The 19,777-nt window shown below is 48.0% G+C and overlaps 1 protein-coding gene across 1 annotated transcript in view; it reads right to left on the bottom strand.

Moving 5' to 3' along the window:
- LOC140429483 (uncharacterized) overlaps nucleotides 1-19,777 on the bottom strand; it is a 313,043-nt gene that overhangs the window by 270,685 nt on the left and 22,581 nt on the right. Inside the window, exons 2-3 of the mRNA XM_072516535.1 lie at nucleotides 19,002-19,174; nucleotides 17,953-18,003 (exon numbers count right to left, since the gene is read on the bottom strand). Coding sequence (XP_072372636.1) covers nucleotides 17,953-18,003; nucleotides 19,002-19,174 — 224 coding nt within the window. The remainder of the gene's footprint in view (nucleotides 1-17,952; nucleotides 18,004-19,001; nucleotides 19,175-19,777) is intronic.

The following is a 19,777-nucleotide window of genomic DNA, read 5'->3' as shown; positions in this document are numbered from 1 at the left end:
GTGCTCTGTGAGCCCTGTCCACCTCCAAGGGTCGGGAGAACGTCCCTTCCCCCAGTAGCTTCTCGAACATGCCTACTATATATGCCCCTGCGTCCGCTCCTTCGGACCCCTCCGGGAGACCAATGATTCTCAAGTTCTGCCGGCGGGACCTATTCTCTAGATCCTCCACCTTCTCCTGCAGCCTTTTCTGTTGGTCTCTCAGCATCCCCACCTCCAACTCCACTGCTGTTTGGTATTCCTCATGCTCGGTCAGTGCCTTGTCCATTTTCTGGATCGCCCGACCTTGAGCATCCAGTCTATATTCCAGCCGCTCAATCGATTCCTTAATCGGGTCCAAGCATTCCTGTTTCTGCTTGGCGAAACCCTCCTGTCATCCGTCATGCTTTCTCCTGTTGCAACTTCAGCCCAGGCCTTCTCTTTGCCTATTTCTTCCTTTGCGAGCATTCCTGGTCCATGCACTGATGTAGGATTCCTCTTCTCAATTGCATCCACCATCAATTTTCTGAATCAAATCCGACCAAAAATCTGGGGAAAAGGTCCAAAGGTCCGACCCGAGCAGGAGCTACCAAATGTGCGACCTACTCCTTCATAGCCGCCACAGGAAGTTCCCCCAGCTGTTCTTGTAGGTAATGGAATGTTCCTGACAGCTCCTCCTGTAAATTCTGGCTCTGGATCTGTTTCTGCACCAATGATGGGATCATCTTTTCCAGAGGTGCAACATCTGTCTTCGTGGCAGGGATTGTTCCCAGGGATTGGTCAACCCTCTGACAGTCCACTCTCACTGGAGTCTCTGCCCTTATCTAAACATAGAAACATAGAATTCCTACAGTGCAGAAGGAGACCTTCGGCCCATCATGTCTGCACCGACCCTTTGAAAGAGCACCCTACCTGGGCCCAATCCCCACTCTATTCCTGCAAACCCATCCTGAGGGGGAATTTAGCATGACCAATCCATCTAACCTGCACATCTTTGGACTGTGGGAGGTAACCGGAGCACCCGGAGGAAACCCATGGAGACACGGGGAGAATGTGCAAACTCCACACAGACAGTCATGTGCTGCAGCATGTGTGTGTGGTGATCACCAGATGGTGACCCAGGAGCCTGATCATTAATAGTTCCCACCGAGATGATAGTCTCTGCAATGGTGCCTGTGAAAGCTGTGCCAAGGAGTTGGTGTCTTCCCCTGAGTTGTGCTCAGGGGTGTTCTGAGGGACTGGATGGGGATTGTGACACCAGATGGCCTGGCCTTGTCTGATAGCGATCCTGGAAGACAAAAGACATGGGTTCAGACCTTGGGAAGGACAGGTTTGTTGGAGAGGATGGTCTCACTTGAGTTAGGAAGATCTGAGTTGCATTGGACTCTCACTTAGAATCATAGAATACCGACAGTGCAGAAGGAGGCCACTTGGCCCATCAGATCTGCACCGACCCTCTGAAAGAGCACCCTACCTTAGGCCCACTTCACCACCCTATCCCCACAACTCCATAACCCCACATAACCTGCACATCTTTGGACACGTAAGAGGAAATTTAGCATAGACAATCCACCTAACCTGCCCATTTTTGTATTGTGGGGGGAAACTGGAGCACCCAGCGGAAATCCAGGCAGACCCGGGGAGAAAGTCCGAACTCCACAGTAACCCAAGGCCGGAATTGAACGCGGGTCCCTGGCCATGATAACCACTATGCCACTGTGTCAGACTTCCTCGCCGCATGCCGAATTCCATGCCAGCCACAACTTACTCCTCAGCCTCCCTTACCCCCGGGGTCCCATGGCCCTTTCCTCAAAGGGTGTGTGAACCCAATTCTCTGGGATTCCGCTGCTCGTCTTCTGACGCTCCCTCTGATTGTGGCCAGCTTTATCCCAACGGACACATCAAGGACATAGTGAGACACTCGCGCACCAGTTTTATGGGAGGTTCTAGATGGTGGCATATATGGGTAAGGCTCTTGTCCAAAGAGGGTAGGACATGTGTTGGAGGTTCCTGAAGTGTGGGTTCCGTAGGGCATGGGATGTTACTGGCATATCGCGGATTGGGGGCAGTGTGAGGGATCAAGGTTAGGAGTGATCTCAGGGTCACACCCGAGCTGCTTGAAGGGGGCATTCATCTTTATCCTGTATTGCATGCCTGTCCTTTTGGTGAGGCTGGCAGCACTCATTGCCTCTGCCATCTCCTCCCAGGCTTTGTTCATTATACCTGGCTGATGTCCACGCCCCACTCTGGGGAAGTAGGTGTCTCTCCTCAATGGCATCCAGCATACTGTTAATGTTGGCATCCAGAAACCTGAGAGCAGGTCTTTCAGTTACCATCCTGTTGGTTGAAGTGAAAGTCTGGGCTGCATGGAGCATTTAAAAGCTGCTCCAACTTGTCAGGCTCTCAAAGGGCTTTCCGACACCAGTGAATCAGACGCCTGGGGATTTGGGACTTGGACGGATTGCACGTGAGCAGCCTGCTGGACCATTAGCATACAATGAATTGCTCCTCGCCGGCGCTCATCGCAGCAACATGCTGCGTTTCTCCGCTAGTGAGTGGTGGAGCACTTTGGGCTGGATTCTCGGATTCTGCGGCTATATCTGCATGATCTGTCTGGTCTTACGACCAAAAGGTCAGCGCTGCCCCCGCACCAATGCTCTGCCTGGTGGGGGGATAGCAGCCGCACCACATAAAGCCGCCGGCTTTACCTGCCGATGCAGATGCAGAAAGGCTGGATCCGTGGCCGCGCATGCGCATGGCGGTGACCGGCGGCCGTGCCGTACAACATGGCGCCTGCCGCCTGCGGACCCAGCCTGACAAAAAATGCCCCCCTGTAATGCTCCTCGCCACCCCCTGACCACCCCCCACCAGTCCCCGCCGAAGCTCCCCTGCCAGCGGAACGGCTCCCCCCGACTGTGGCAGCGCTGGGCACAGTCCACAGCCGCCACGCGAGGTACCCGAAAAGTGAGAGGACACGCGCCCCACGCTGTCGGGGACTCAGCCCATCGGGGGTGGAGCATCAGGGGAGGGCCTCAGGTGACGTCCTGAAACCGTGCCGACAGGTGCGGCGTACTCCTTGAATACGCCGTTTTTAAGGGGCCGAAGCATCGAAAAAGGGGGGCACCCCCGATATCGGCATAAAAATGGGTTCTCCGGTCAATCACCTCACGTGATTTCAGCGTCGGCGATCGGGATACCGGCCCTTAGACTCTGGAAGGGAGAATCCCGGCCAATGTCTTCCATGAATCAGTGTGCTCATAATTGCATGTAATTGTTTATTTTTTATTTCTTGCCAATAAAAGTATTCTTTGATGTATTAAGATTGATAACTTGGGTAGTTTCAATAATGTCACTGAAAATAGATTTATCAGTAAACATTAGGGTGATCAGACATCCATGGGAGTAATCTGATTTTTTTAAAAATCATGCTGAATCATTTAATAGTTTCATTGTACACTAATCAATTTCTTAATAAATATTTTTGAAATAATTTTTTTTTTAAAAAATATTTTTTATCTATGCCTTTTCTGAAAAGTACCACTTACAAGAGGCGAGTCGTTGCCTGGAAGTGACATGCTGTTCCATTTATATAAATTCAACAAAGAGCATTTTTTGATTACCTTGCTGTAGTATTCCCATACATTCATGCATATTTGAAAAAATTATACATACACTCTTGCATTTATGGACTGGCCAATACTGGCTCTTTGGCTGGGATTTTTAGACAGGTTAGAATAGTTGTTTTTAGCATCCCGCTTTGTAGGATAAACCTAATTTTAGAGTTCTTTCTTTAAAATCAAAATATGCATATGAAAAGTTGAAGAAGAAGATATCAAGAGAGGAAGTACCCTTTCCTGAAATCTTTTTCATTTTATAGAATGATCATTCAAAGCTTGGAGTGGAAGAGACTGGCTGTGTGCTTAGGCAACATTCATGGGGATAGAGTAGGGGGGGCGTAATTGACTTTTCCATGGCTCACCGATGGCTCACAAAGTTTACTTGGTGAGTACTGGATCATACAGGAGATTGAAGTGCAAGGTTTGATGTCTGTGGAGAGTTAGCTGATCTCACATGCCATAGAGGTAGGTGTTCTACATGTGGCCCTAGATCAGGAGAACCTAATTGCTGTCCAGAAAACTTCGCTGGAAATGCATGTGTGGATATTGGGTGAGGGCTTCAGCACAATTCTGATTATATTTTTTCAGCATTTATAATTTTCCTCTCTTTTCAATTTGTTGATATTGTCACACCTTTCATCATACCTAGTTACAAGTTTGGACAGATGGCTTGTTGCTAAATCTCTGCTATTACCGGTCTGGAAGATGCTATCACAAGAGATGCTTTTGATTTTGTAAGAGTCCATCCTGTTTATTTCCTTTGTTCCCATTTATTTTATATTATCTTATTAGTTTGGTCTGTGGACCCATAATTGGAATGTGCCTTTAAGCAGAAGATTAAAGGTTGGCGCAGCCTGCTATGTGCCCAGGTTGTTGTTTTTGGAGAGGAGAGGCCAGACTCCTCGGCATCTCGTGAGAGTGGATCTTAGGAACCAGGTTTGGAGAAAGTTGCATCGTTGGGTGGCTGGCAACTGGTGGTTAGGCCACGGACAGTGTTCTGCCTGACAACGGCCAGCGTTTAGACCATGGCAGTGAATGGAACGCTCTCTCTCTCTCCTGCTAGCTGGTGTGTAAGAACTGCTGTATTGCTCTGAAAACAGTGAGTGCCAGGCACATCCTTTGCTGAACCTGAAATGATGTTGAATATGGAGAGAACGTAAGACAACCTTGCCAGAGAAAACCATCTCAAGACCAGAAGGAAGAAGTGTCAAAACAAAAGCTAAACATCAGAAAGATATTAACTGATAACTATCCCAGTGCATCAAAGATCCTTATCCTTGTATTTTTTAAAAAACTCTTTTCCTTTCCACCACCCTTTCTCCTCTGTGTTGTTTGTCTGTGTGTGTGTGTATGTGCAGAGAGTTGGGGGGGGGTGGGGGGGGGGGGGGGGGGGGGAGTTAGGATGGGGGAGTGGTTGGGAAAAGCATATTAGATAATCAGGTCCATTTTCTGTCTGTTTAATTATAATGCTGTACATAATGAATGATTACTTGTGTTAAATTTACAAATCTGGTTTAATAAGGACACGGGGAGTCCACACCGAGTAAGAATAAAGAACTTTGGTTTATTTACAGTTATGTTATTTATATACTGATGCGACCATCAATTCACTCGAGACAAGGGTAAAGGTAAACCGTGGCTTTAATCAACTTAGAACAGTGCCTGCCTGCGACTGATCCAATACTGAGAACCGCCTACAGGTCGACTGCTCTTTATACCTCCCTTCAAGGGGAGGAGCCATGGGCGGAGCCCATACATGTCCCAACATGTTCCCCTATGGATGATGCCATATAATGGCCCATAGGTGGAGTCCACAAGGGCAGCAACATAGCAGAGATGCAAATACAAAGGCAAAGCATGGTACTGATACAGTGGTGGATTATTGGTATAATACATTCACCACATTCACTCCCTGTTAAAAAAAATGAAGTCCGGCGGGGGTGATGGGTTCATACGTTCAGCCGGTCTGGCGCTATGATCACTGAAGCTTTGGCATTGCTGCTGGCACGGGTGTCGAGCTCATCCGTGCTGGCATCGGTAGTGGGGGTGCCGGTGTGGGCATAGACCTGGACTCCGGGAGCTTCTGGGGGGAACGCGGGAGCCATATAGAGGCGGGGGCGCTGGTCCCCGGTAGGTTGGGCGGGATATAGTGGAGGGACGGCGACTGATAGAATACTGTGCGCCGCCTACAGGTCGACTGCTCTTTATACCCCCCCCTCAAGGGGAGGAGCCATGGGCGAAGCCCATACATGCCCCAACATGTTCCCCGATGGATGATGCCATACAATGAGCCCACAAGGGCAACAACATAGCATAGATGCAAATACAAAGGCAAAGCATGGTACTGATACAGTGGTGGATTATTGGTATAATACATTCATCACATCTACAACTCCCGGTAGATTTCTACCAGGTCTCTCCATGGTCGAGGCATTACTGGCCGACGTTTTATACGTAGCTGAATGGAGTTCCCCCCGCCCCTCAGCGGGGGAGCTCGTACTCTGCGAGAATCACAGGGAAGATAATCATCCACACCCTGTAAGTCCAGTGTGGGATATGGCACCTGGTGATTGCAGTTTATAGGACTGAACCAAGGTCCGCGGGACTTTGAATAAAATCTATTTTCACATGTGTTGCGACTCCGGGTCAAGTAGGGCTGGAATTGGCCGCGTACTAGCCCAGGCTGTCATGACATAGTTTTGAGGCTCATCTGGGATCTTTGGAACAGTAGACTGATGATTTGGGGGACAGTATATATTAAAGCAGCACCAGGTTCGTAATAGCATAACAGGGTGGCTCTGGAACCTGCTAAAACCTTTCCTCAGGTGGAGGATTGTCTTTAGTATATTTATGACGGCTTCGAAAAGTCAAGTTAATTGAATTAAAAGCAGAGGTGCCGGTTAAAGCTAAGAAGGCAGAGTGGCACAGTGGTTAGCACTGCCTCATAGCTCCAGGGCCCGGGTTCAATTCCGGCCTTGGGTTACTGACTGTGTGGAGTTTGCACTTTCGCCGCGTGTCGGTATGGGTTTCCTCCAGGTGCTCCAGTGTTCTCCCACAGTCCAAAGATGTGCAGGTTGGTGGATTGGTCATGCTAAATTTCCCCCCAGTGCCCAAAAGGTTAGGTTGGGTTACTGGGTGACAGGGATAGGGTAGAGGCGTGGGCTTAAGTAGGGTGCTCTTTCCAAGAGCTGGTGCAAACTCGATGGGCCGAATGGCCTCCTTTGGCACTGTACATTCTATGATTCTATGGTTCTATATTTGATGTATTAGTTGAGTGCTTGGCTCTGATAGAGGCACAGCAATGAAGCATCCAAAGCACGTTCTGATGGTGAAACCGATCTGGAGACAATTCAGTAGCAGTTGAAGCATGGGAAGGATTTTAAAAAAAAAAATCTTTTCATTTGCATTTTCAAAGTTTATTATCAGTTATGTACATTGTTGCCATGTTTATTTACTGTATTATACAGAAAGGTTTTTCTTGTCCTTCCCTTAACTTACCCTGTTTACATTCTGCCGCCCTCTGGCTCAACACCCCCAGGTGCCCCTCCCTGCCCCCCTGCACCCGCCCTTGTGCCCCCCCCCCCGGTTGGTTGGTTTTTCGGGGGGGGGGTCCCCCCCCACCTTTCTCTCCCCTCCCCCCTTTTCTTCCCCGTTGACTTCGGCTGTGTTTCTCCTGTGATTTGGGGGGGGGGGGTGTTGCCCCCTCCCTCCCACCCACGTTGTCCCTTTTGTGTCCCTGCAACCTTTTCTCCTCTTCCCCCCCCCCGCCCCCCCCCCCCCCCCGGGTTGTGCGTTCCTATGGTCCCCACCAGCCCCCCCTCATCTTTATTTTTCTTTTCACTCTCCCTTTTCTTTCTATATTTCCCGTTTCCCCATCTTACTCAATCTTGCTGGCCTGATCGTTTAGGAAGCCTTCCTCCGATCCTCAGATGGCAGACTTAATCGTCTCCAGCTAAAGAAAGTCTGAAAGGTCAGCAAGCCAGTCTGCAGCTGTGGGTGGTGCTGCTGATCGCCAGCCGAGCAGGATTCTCCGGCGTGCGGTTAGGGAAGCGAAAGCCACGGCGTTGGCCCCCTTCCCCATGTGTAGCTCTGGCTGCTCTGATACCACGAAGATTGCCACAATTGGACATGGCTTCGCCCTCACCCCCACAAACTTGCTTATTCGGAGAAAGCTGTTCAGAACCCCGCAGGTTTGTGACAAGCCCAGAACATGTGGGTGTGGTTGGCTGGGCCTCTCAGGCACCGCTCACATTTGTCCTCCACCTCCGGGAAGAACCTTCTCATTCGGGTTCCGGTCAGGTATGCTCTGGGGACCACTTTGAAGTGCATGAGGCTGAGCCTTGCGCAGGAGGAGGTGGAGCTCACCTGCTCAGTGCTTCCCTCCAGAGTCCCCACCCCACTTCTGTCCCCAGTTCGTCCTCCCATTTCCGCCTGGTCTTGTCCAGTGGTGTTCGGGCTCTGTCCATTAGCTGTCCATAGATTTTCCCACAGAATCCCGCTTCTTTACTGTCTGTATTTATCAGGTTCTCTAATAGTGTGGTCTCTGGGCCCCGGGGTACCCTACTGTCTCTTTGCGGAGGAAGTGCTTTATTTGCAGGTGTCTCATTTCCTGTCCTGTCGGTAGTTCCCATTCCTCCTTCAGTTCGTCCAGTGTCGCTCGTCTGTGCCCTAAGTAGAAGTCCCTAACTGTCAGTGTGCTCCCGTCCCATCTCCATTTCCTAAAGGTTGTGTCTAGGGGGTTGGCTGAGGGGAATTTGTGAATGCGGCAGATGGGAGCCATGAGGGACATCCTAGTCAACCTGAAGTGCTGTCGTAATTGGGCCCACGTTTTCAGTGTAGTTGCTACCACTGGGCTTGATGTGTATTTTTGCCGAGGAGGATGGGAGTGCTGCTGTAGTCAAGGCCCGGAGGGTCGTTCCCTTGCAGGAGGCCTCCTCCATCTGTACCCACTCTGAATTGGGTTCGTTTACCCATCCCCTCACTCTAGAACATAGAACATTACAGCGCAGTACAGGCCCTTCGGCCCTCGATGTTGCGCCGACCTGTGAAACCACTCTAAAGCCCATCTACACGCCCTTATCGTCCATATGTCTATCCAATGACCATTTGAATGCCCTTAGTGTTGGCGAGCCCACTCCTGTTGCAGGCAGGGCATTCCACGCCCTTACTGCTCTCTGAGTAAAGAACCTACCTCTGACATCTGTCTTATATCTATCTCCCCTCAATTTAAAGCTATGTCTCCTTGTGCTAGACATCACCATCTGAGGAAAAAGGTTCTCACTGTCCACCCTATCCAATCCTCTGATCATCTTGTATGCCTCAATTAAGTCACCTCTTAACCTTCTTCTCTCTAACAAAAACAGCCTCAAGTCCCTCAGCCTTTCTTCATAAAATCTTCCCTCTATACCAGGCAACATTTTGGTAAATCTCCTCTGCACCCTTTCCAATGCTTCCACATCCTTCCTATAATGAGGCGACCAGAATTGCACGCAATACTCCAAATGCGGCCGCACCAGAGTGTTGTATAGCTGCAACATGACCTCATGGCTCCTAAACTCAATCCCTCTACCAATAAAAGCTAACACACCGTACGCCTTCTTAACAACCCTCTCAACCTGGGTGGCAACTTTCAGGGACCTATGTACATGGACACCGAGATCTCTCTGCTCATCCACACTGCCAAGAATCTTACCATTAGCCCAGTACTCAGTCTTCCTGTTATTCCTTCCAAAATGAATCACCTCACACTTTTCTGCATTAAACTCCATTTGTCACCTCTCAGCCCAGCGCTGCAGCTTATCTATGTCCCTCTGTAACTTGTAACATCCATCCGCACTGTCCACAACTCCACCGACTTTAGTGTCATCTGCAAATTTACTCACCCATCCTTCTACGCCCTCCTCCAGGTCATTTATAAAAATGACAAACAGCAGTGGCCCCAAAACAGATCCTTGTGGTACACCACTAGTAACTGGACTCCAGTCTGAACATTTCCCATCAACCACCACCCTTTGTCTTCTTCCAGCTAGCCAATTTCTGATCCAAACTGCTAAATCACCCTAAATCCCATGCCTCTGTATTTTCTGCAGTAGCCTACCATGGGGAACCTTATCAAACACTTTACTGAAATCCATATACACCACATCAACTGCTTTACCCTCATCCACCTGTTTGGTCACCTTCTCAACGAACTCTATAGGGTTTGTGAGGCACAACCTACCCTTCACAAAACCGTGTTGACTATCTCTAATCAAATTATTCCTTTCCAGATGATTATACATCCTATCTCTTATAAACCTTTCCAAGATTTTGCCCACAACAGAAGTAAGGCTCACTGGTCTATAGTTACCGGGGTTATCTCTACTCCCCTTCTTGAACAAGGGGACAACATTTGCTATCCTCCAGTCTTCTGGCACTATTCCTGTAGACAACGATGACTTAAAGATCAAGGCCAAAGGCTCAGCAATCTCCTCCCTAGCTCCCGGTGAAACGGACTTTTGGGCTCTTGATAGGAGCCCCAACGGCAATTTTGACGGCTAAAAACACTGTGCGGTAAACCAGAAGGGAATCCCCCCTGGATACGGATGAAAAAAGGAGGAGAAAGTGGTGGATTGCAGTGGATCCTTTAGAACACCGGCAAGGAAGGCAAGCAAAAACCAAGATGGCGTCAGAAGGTGGCAGTTTAACATGGGGCCTTGAACAACAAGAGTTCTTGAAATGCTGTGTGGAAGAGCTCAAAAAGGAAATGAAGAAAGAGCTGTTGGCCCCGATACTACAGGCGATTGAAGGGCTAAAGGAGGAACAAAAGACCCAGGAGCGGGAGCTTCGGGTCGTGAAGGCAAAGGCAGCCGAGAATGAGGACGACATACAGGGCCTGGTGGTGAAGACGGAGATGCATGAGGCACATCAGAAACGATGTGTGGAAAGGTTGGAGGCACTGGAGAACAATGCAAGGAGGAACAACCTGAGGATTCTTGGTCTTCCTGAATGTGTTGAGGGAGCGGACGTCGGGGCATATGTGAGCACGATGCTGCACTCGTTAATGGGAGCGGAGGCCCCGGCGGGTCCGTTGGAGGTGGAGGGAGCATACCGAGTGATGGCGCGAGGACCGAGAGCAGGAGAAATTCCCAGAGCCATAGTGGTGAGATTCCTCCGTTTTAAGGATAAAGAAATGGTCCTTAGATGGGCAAAGAAAACTCGGAGCAGTAAATGGGAGAACGCGGTGATCCGCGTTTATCAAGACTGGAGTGCGAAGGTGGCGAGAAGGAGGGCGAGCTTTAATCGGGCCAAGGCGGTGCTTCATAAAAAAAAGATAAAATTTGGAATGCTGCAACCGGCAAGACTGTGGGTCACATATCGAGGAAGGCACCACTACTTTGAGACGGCGGATGAAGCGTGGACTTTTATTGTGGAAGAAAAACTGGAATGAGCGGGTTATTAAAAAGAAAGTTTGAACAAAGTGGTGGGACGAATGTGGGGGGCGAAGAGGGGGGTTGAAAAGGGGGGAAAGAGGAGTTTTATGTACTAATCCTGCGATGTGGTAACTTTTCTCTCTTCCACAGGTGGTGATGGGGGGAGGAGGGGAGGTGGAGGAGATGGGGCGTTGGCCATTGGGGGCGGGGCCAAGGGAGAAGCGCGGGCTTGGTTCCTGCGCTATGATAATCATGGCGGGAATAGAGAAGCAGGAAGGAGGGGGCGTCGCACGGTGCGAGCCGAGGTCACGGGGGGAAGCCGAGGTCGGCCAGAGTTTGCTGACTTCTGGGAGCAACATGGGGGGAGTAATTACGCTAGCGGGGGGGGATGGGAGGGGGGAATTACTGGGTTGCTGCTGCTGGGGAGAGGGGGGAGCTGGTATGGGAGGGGATGGGCGGGGGGGCACCGCCTGGGGGAGATACAGCTGCGTGGGAACCGGGTGAGGAGCTGGAAAAAGGGGATGGCTAATCGACAAGGGGGGGGGGTAGGAAGCCCCCCAACCCGGCTGATCACGTGGATCGTGAGAGGGCTGAACGGGCCGATAAAGAGGGCACGGGTACTCGCACACCTTAAGAAACTTAAGGCAGATGTGGTTATGTTACAGGAAACGCACCTGAAACTGATAGACCAGGTTAGGCTACGCAAAGGATGGGTGGGGCAGGTGTTCCATTCGGGGCTAGATGCGAAAAACAGGGGGGAAGCGGGTAATGTTCGAGGCAAAGACTATAGTGGCGGATAACGGGGGCAGATACGTGATGGTGAGTGGCAAACTACAGGGGGAGACGGTGGTTTTGGTAAACGTACATGCCCCGAACTGGGATGATGCCAATTTTATGAGGCGGATGCTCGGACGCATTCCGGACCTAGAGATGGGAAAGCTGATAATGGGGGGGGATTTTAATACGGTGTTGGAACCAGGGCTGGATAGGTCGAAGTCCAGGACTGGAAGGAGGCCGGCAGCAGCCAAGGTACTTAAAGATTTTATGGAGCAGATGGGAGGTGTAGACCCGTGGAGATTTAGCAGACCTAGGAGTAAGGAATTCTCGTTTTTCTCCTATGTCCATAAAGACTACTCGCGAATAGACTTTTTTGTGCTGGGAAGGGCGTTGATCCCGAAGGTGAGGGGAACGGAGTATACGGCTATAGCCATTTCGGATCACGCTCCACACTGGGTAGACTTGGAGATAGGGGAGCAAACAGGAGGGCGCCCACCCTGGAGAATGGACATGGGACTAATGGCAGATGAGGGGGTGGGTCTAAGGGTGAGGGGGTACATTGAAAAGTACTTGGAACTCAATGATAATGGGGAGGTCCAGGTGGGAGTGGTCTGGGAGGCGCTGAAGGCGGTGGTTAGAGGGGAGCTGATATCAATAAGGGTACATAAAGGGAAGCAGGAGAGTAAGGAAAGGGAGCGGTTGCTGCAAGAACTTTTGAGGGTGGACAGACAATATGCGGAAGCACCGGAGGAGGGACTGTACAGGGAAAGGCAAAGGCTACATGTAGAATTTGACTTGCTGACTACGGGCACTGCAGAGGCACAATGGAGGAAGGCACAGGGTGTACAGTACGAATATGGGGAGAAGGCGAGCAGGTTGCTGGCACACCAATTGAGGAAAAGGGGAGCAGCGAGGGAAATAGGGGGAGTGAGGGATGAGGAAGGAGAGATGGAGCGGGGAGCGGAGAGAGTGAATGGAGTGTTCAAGACATTTTATAAAAAATTAAATGAAGCTCAACCCCCGGATGGGAGGGAGAGAATGATGGGCTTTTTGGATCGGCTGGAATTTCCCAAGGTGGAAGAGCAGGAAAGGGTGGGACTGGGAGCACAGATCGAGGTAGAAGAAGTGGTGAAAGGAATTAGGAGCATGCAGGCGGGAAAGGCCCCGGGACCGGATGGATTCCCAGTCGAATTCTATAGAAAATATGTGGACTTGCTCGCCCCGGTATTGACGAGGACCTTTAATGAGGCAAAGGAAAGGGGACAACTGCCCCCAACTATGTCTGAAGCAACGATATCGCTTCTCTTAAAGAAGGAAAAGGTCCCGCTACAATGCGGGTCCTATAGACCTATTTCCCTCCTAAATGTAGATGCCAAGATCCTGGCCAAGGTAATGGCAATGAGAATAGAGGAATGTGTCCCGGGGGTGGTCCACGAGGACCAAACTGGGTTTGTGAAGGGGAGACAGCTGAACACGAATATACGGAGGCTGTTAGGGGTAATGATGATGCCCCCACCAGAGGGGGAAACGGAGATAGTAGTGGCGATGGATGCCGAGAAAGCATTTGATAGAATGGAGTGGGATTATTTGTGGGAGGTGTTGAGGAGATTTGGTTTTGGAGAGGGGTATGTTAGATGGGTGCAGCTGTTGTATAGGGCCCCGATGGCGAGCGTGGTCACGAATGGACGGGGATCTGCATATATTCGGCTCCATAGATGGACAAGGCAGGGATGCCCTCTGTCCCCATTATTGTTTGCACTGGCGATTGAGCCCCTGGCGATAGCGTTGAGGGGTTCCAAGAAGTGGAGGGGAGTACTTAGAGGAGGAGAAGAACACCGGGTATCTTTGTATGCGGACGATTTGTTACTATATGTGGCAGACCCGGCGGAGGGGATGCCAGAAATAATGCGGATACTTGGGGATTTTTCAGGGTATAAATTGAACATGGGGAAAAGTGAGTTGTTTGTGGTGCATCCAGGGGAGCAGAGTAGAGAAATAGAGGACCTACCGTTGAGGAAGGTAACAAGGGACTTTCGTTACCTGGGGATCCAGATAGCCAAGAATTGGGGCACATTGCATAGGTTAAATTTAACGCGGTTGGTGGAACAAATGGAGGAGGATTTCAAGAGATGGGATATGGTATCCCTGTCACTGGCAGGGAGGGTGCAGGCGGTTAAGATGGTGGTCCTCCCGAGATTCCTCTTTGTGTTTCAGTGCCTCCCGGTGGTGATCACGAAGGCTTTTTTTAAAAGGATCGAAAAGAGCATCATGGGTTTTGTGTGGGCCGGGAAGACCCCGAGAGTGAGGAAGGGATTCTTACAGCGTAGCAGGGATAGGGGGGGCTGGCACTACCGAGCCTAAGTGAGTATTATTGGGCCGCTAATATTTCAATGGTGAGTAAGTGGATGGGAGAGGAGGAGGGAGCGGCGTGGAAGAGATTAGAGAGGGCGTCCTGTAGGGGGACTAGCCTACAGGCTATGGTGACAGCCCCATTGCCGTTCTCACCAAGGAACTACACCACAAGCCCGGTGGTGGTGGCTACACTGAAGATTTGGGGACAATGGAGACGGCATAGGGGAAAGACTGGAGCCTTGGGGGGGGTCCCCGATAAGAAACAACCATAGGTTTGCCCCGGGGGGAATGGATGGGGGATATGGAATGTGGCAAAGAGCAGGAATAACGCAACTGAAAGATCTGTTTGTGGATGGGAAGTTCGCGAGTCTGGGAGCGCTGACCGAGAAATATGGGTTGCCCCAAGGGAATGCATTCAGGTATATGCAACTGAGGGCTTTTGCGAGGCAACAGGTGAGGGAATTCCCGCAGCTCCCGACACAAGAGGTGCAGGACAGAGTGATCTCAAAGACATGGGTGGGGGATGGTAAGGTGTCAGATATATATAGGGAAATGAGGGACGAAGGGGAGACTATGGTAGATGAACTAAAAGGGAAATGGGAAGAAGAGCTGGGGGAGGAGATCGAGGAGGGGCTGTGGGCAGATGCCCTAAGCAGGGTAAACTCGTCGTCCTCGTGTGCCAAGCTAAGCCTGATTCAGTTTAAGGTATTACACAGGGCGCATATGACTGGAGCACGGCTCAGTAAATTTTTTGGGGTGGAGGATAGGTGTGCGAGGTGCTCGAGAAGCCCAGCGAATCATACCCATATGTTTTGGTCATGCCCGGCACTACAGGGGTTTTGGATGGGGGTGACAAAGGTGCTTTCAAAAGTAGTGGGGGTCCGGGTCGAACCAAGCTGGGGGTTGGCTATATTTGAGGTTGCACAAGAGCCGGGAGTGCAGGAGGCGAGAGAGGCCGATGTTTTGGCCTTTGCGTCCCTAGTAGCCCGGCGCAGGATATTGCTAATGTGGAAAGAAGCCAAGCCCCCGGGGGTGGAGACCTGGATAAATGACATGGCAGGGTTTATAAAGCCAGAGCGGATTAAGTTCGTCCTAAGGGGGTCGGCTCAAGGGTTCACCAGGCGGTGGCAACCGTTCGTCGAATACCTCGCAGAAAGATAGATGGAATGGAAAAAAGAAGGCAGCAGCAGCAGCCCAGGATTGGGGGGGGGGGGGTGGGGGGGGAGGGGGGGGGGGAGGAACCAGAAGGACTCTCAGGGTTGTTAATATATACTGTATAATATGTATAGGTCGTTGCTACAGATAATTATATATTGGACTGTTAAATTATATTTTTGGAGAGTGTTACTTGTGATAAGGCAGTTGCCAATTAGGGTTAGTTTTCATTTTTGTTACTTATTATTTATTCATTTTCTGTTCATAAAATAGGTCATTGTTATTTGTGCTGTTATAATATTGTATAAAGGATGCACAATGTACTGTGTTGGTTGACCAAAAATTTTCAATAAAATATTTAAAAAAAAAGAACGCTTTAGGCTTATCCTTGAACCTACCTGCCAAAGACTTCTCATGTCCCCTCCTGGCTCTTCTTAGCTCTCTCTTTAGGTCCTTCCTAGCTAACTTGTAACTCTCGAGCGACCTAACTGAACCTTCATGTCTCATCTTTACATAAGCCTCCTTCTTCCTCTTGACAAGTGTTTCGACTGCTTTAGTAAACCATGGTTCCCTCACTCGACCACTTCCTCCCTGCCTGCCTTTTCGCCGTTGCTGCCCAGTGGTAGTACTGCAGGTTTGGTAATGCCAAGCCACCTTTGATTTTCCTCCTTTGCAGTGTCAGTTTAGGAATTCTCAGGTTCCACTTGTGGATCTGTGTCCGGTCCCTGGCTATTTGGATCCCCAGGTATCGGAATCTGTTCTGGGCTGTTTTAAACGGAAGCCCATCTATCTCTGCCCCTCCCCGGTTTGGGTCCACTGGGAATGCCTCACTTTTGTCCAGGTTAAGTTTGTAACCCAAGAAGGTTTCAATCTCTTTAAGGATCTGCATGATTATCTTCAGTCCTTCCAGCGGCTTTGAGACTGAGGCACGATCAATTTGACTGGAGATGAAGTTGAATCCAAACTGAGGCTTTATTAGTATCAGATATGTGGCCTCCCACAGCAGCTGGCAAAATGGCTGCGAGCTGGAGGCCACGCATAATTATAACCCGCCTCCTGGGCGGAGCTAGCATGCAGGGTCCACAGGTGAACCTGTAGTGCAGGTTCTACCGTACAACCTCTAATATCAGAACACAGTGGTTTACCACAAAGACATACACTCATCCGCATAGAATGAGACTCTTTGCTCTCTGTCTCCTCTCTGGATGCACTTCCAGCTTTTCGCATCCCGCAGGGCTATTGCCAGGGGTTCGATTGCTAGTGCGAACAAGAGTGGGGACAATGGGCATTCTTGCCTTGTGCCTCGAGAGGGAATTTTTTAAAGTGTAGATGCTGAAAAAAGGTAAAGAAAAAGCTTTTCAAAAGGAAATTGAAATGAGGAAACTTGATGGGGAAATAGAAAGATTAGAAAAGGAGGAAAAGGTAAAGGAGCGAGAGAATATATCAACTTAAAAGGTTTGAGTTAATGGCAGAAATGGAGGAAAGTCAAGAGAGAAGAGTAACCCATCCCAGTCCAAATTCTAGTGGGGATATGTTTCAATATGTACAGGCCCTACCAAAATTTGAGGAAAAGGACGTAGATGTATTCTTCATGGCATTTGAGAAAATAGCAACTCCAATGGAGTGGCCAAAGGAAAAATGGACATTACCAATCAAAGTAAACTGACGAGATGGGCACAGGAAGTTTATGCTTCCCAGTCAAAAGGGGTGTCTTAGAATTATGACAAGGTAAAAAAGACAATTCTGGGTGATATTAATTAGTTCAGAAGGCATATAGCAAGTTTCAGAATTTAAGGAAACAACCAGGACAGACTTATGCTGAATTTGAAAGAGTTAAGCAGAACAATTGTAATCGGTGTGCATAAGCACTGGGAGTTGAACTTACCTAAACTCTTGGAAGAGTTTAAGAATTCACTACCTTTTGTGATAAGAATCCATGTGAAGACTAAAGGGTTATAACCACTAGACAAGTAGCAATAATGGCTGATGATTATGAGCTAATCCATAAATTTAAACCTTTGTTCAGTCACCCTCATAATTTTGAAAAGAATAGGAGTGGGAGAATGAAATTAAGCCAGGTAGCCAAGGTAAGGAATGGATAGCAGTGAATGCTATCTGCTCATGCACTCCAGATCAAGTGGGGCTGGAATTGACTGTACATCTGCCCAGGGTGACGTGAACATTTTCCCTGTTTCCCTGTGAAAAAGTTACTTCCATTTAACTCCTCATTATGATGGATGCGGTGAGATGTGAACAATCATAGTAAAAAATTGTGTCATATTGCTACGCAATGCAGTTCAAACAAGTTCACCAGCACTTCACCATGGCTGATCCGAGATTTAGGTAGGATAACTGGGAGCTTTTTGCTGTCAGCAAAAAATAGTTATTCTAGAAGTACCCATCCACTCCTTTACCAACTGTTGCTTTCAAATGCTGAGCATGGAAACAGATTTTTTCAGAAGGAAAACTGGATTGTGTCTGCAAAATTAATTATATATATAATTTAGCATAAAATTATAGGTATAGTACATTTTTTATAAGAAAAATACTTAATTGTGTGAGTAGAAAGTATTCTGTCAATTAAAATTTCAAAAACTGGAAAATTGTTACAAATAACAAATGTATGTCTTTACTTGGTCATAAAAAATGTAATTAAATTCTACCTCTTTTTTGTAAACTGCAAACTGTGTTATAGCTTCAGGACAGCTGTTGATCTAGAAATTAGAAAAGCAATTATTGTGCAACATCACGTCACATGGACATAGAAAGAGTTAAATCTTCAAAGAATGCAAATAAATTTCCTGAAAAGATTTTTTTTTGGTCTTTCCTGCTCATTCTTAGCTATAAACCAAATTAAGAAAAATACATCAAGACAACAGAATTGTGGACAAAGAAGCCCAATGCATTTCTTCACTTAACCCATTCTAGAAAACGGCTTTTCAATAATAAGGCCACATCAATCCAAGCCCGCAGCTATTTTTCAATGTCTACCAGTCTGTATAACGAATCGTTTCACGAATGAAATAATTCACAAAACCTTTAACTAGTCATATACTATTTCATTAGTACCAAAAGCAATCTTTTGGCATTTAGATTATTTGTAGCCCCTCATTCAGTTTGTGTGCCAGTCAATATTAAATTACCAAGACAGGCATGTGACTTCCACTGATCACAAAGTAAATTGCAGTCGGTTCCAACTAGTAAGGTATCTGCACTAGCCTACTGTAAAGCTTATGGTTTGAAACTTAGTTTATCCCTGCTTCCTACAGCAAGGAGTTTTACTCAGAACAACAATTTAAATAACTCTACAGCATTCAAACTGGGTTATTTAGTATGAATTCTTGAATATGATATCATGTTACGTGGACTGACACTAAATTAACTTCATTCCTGAATCTTACTTTCAAAAACAGGTTTGGGTTTCTGAAAGTTTAAATAAAAATCTCAAAATGAGATAAAAATGATAAACACACATCACCAATTTGTGCATTAAACCAATTATTGATGTAAAATAAGGGTTATCTATTAGACTGACTGCATTTATAAACAAACATTTTTATGTTTGCCATTTCGGTTCTGGGTAATCGAACTGACTTTAAGCATGAGTCAGTAAAAGTACTGCCACCTTGTCGTTACCATTTAGTGTCTTAAACACTCGATTAAAATGATTTTTAAGAGTTGGTTATTACAAAATAGGTAGCTTGCTGATTACCAATGTCTGGTCATCCCTTAGATCAATACTATGCTCCAAGGCGGCCTCTTGGACAGTCTCCAGGGTATCCACTCTTCTGTAGTGAAAACTTCCAGAGCTTGCTGGTGTAGGCCGTTCAGATAGCTCTCTGTTCTCTGCATTAGTGAGGGAAAATGGAATGGAGGTTCTTGTATCTTCAAAATAAAAATGCAGAGTTAACAGACCAATAAGATCTCCACTCGTAGGAAATTGAACACTTAAGACAATAATTAATTTCAAAAGTTGTGTAAATACAAACTATGTCCAGAACTGACACATCAATGCCCTTCTGGAATATATTAAACAATATTAAAATATGTTACTGTTTTGAAAGTGAATTAATCGCACCATTCTTGGGGTGAATTTTACTTTTGGAAATTCGGCATGCTGCCCCCGCCCACCCCATGCTTATGTATAACTTGCTAAGCTATGTCAGCATGCAAGCCTCCAATAATAGGGAAGTTGGGCAGATGCCTAAATCGGCATGCCGTCACCAATTTAAAAAAAAGCTATTAAGCTTGTTAACAGCCCAATCATCTGCAATGTTATATTGCCTGCTGGATTTTTCAGGCTTTGGATCCAAATAATTCCTGGGAGTCTTTTATGCAGCTAAAATGGCACAAGGGTGGCAGATTAATAAAGACAGGTTTGAGAGCATGAAGACAGCAGTGTTACCCCTCTGTTACATGATAGACCAGCCTGCTGTTCTGATTCTCTAAACCCTCACACCAAGGTGTTATTTTCATTACAACATAAAT

The sequence above is a fragment of the Scyliorhinus torazame genome, chromosome 9, assembly GCF_047496885.1.
Source record: "Scyliorhinus torazame isolate Kashiwa2021f chromosome 9, sScyTor2.1, whole genome shotgun sequence".
Classification (NCBI taxonomy): domain Eukaryota; kingdom Metazoa; phylum Chordata; class Chondrichthyes; order Carcharhiniformes; family Scyliorhinidae; genus Scyliorhinus; species Scyliorhinus torazame.
Note: the sequence above shows the minus strand (reverse complement) of the source record. Positions and strands in the feature narration are given on the sequence as shown.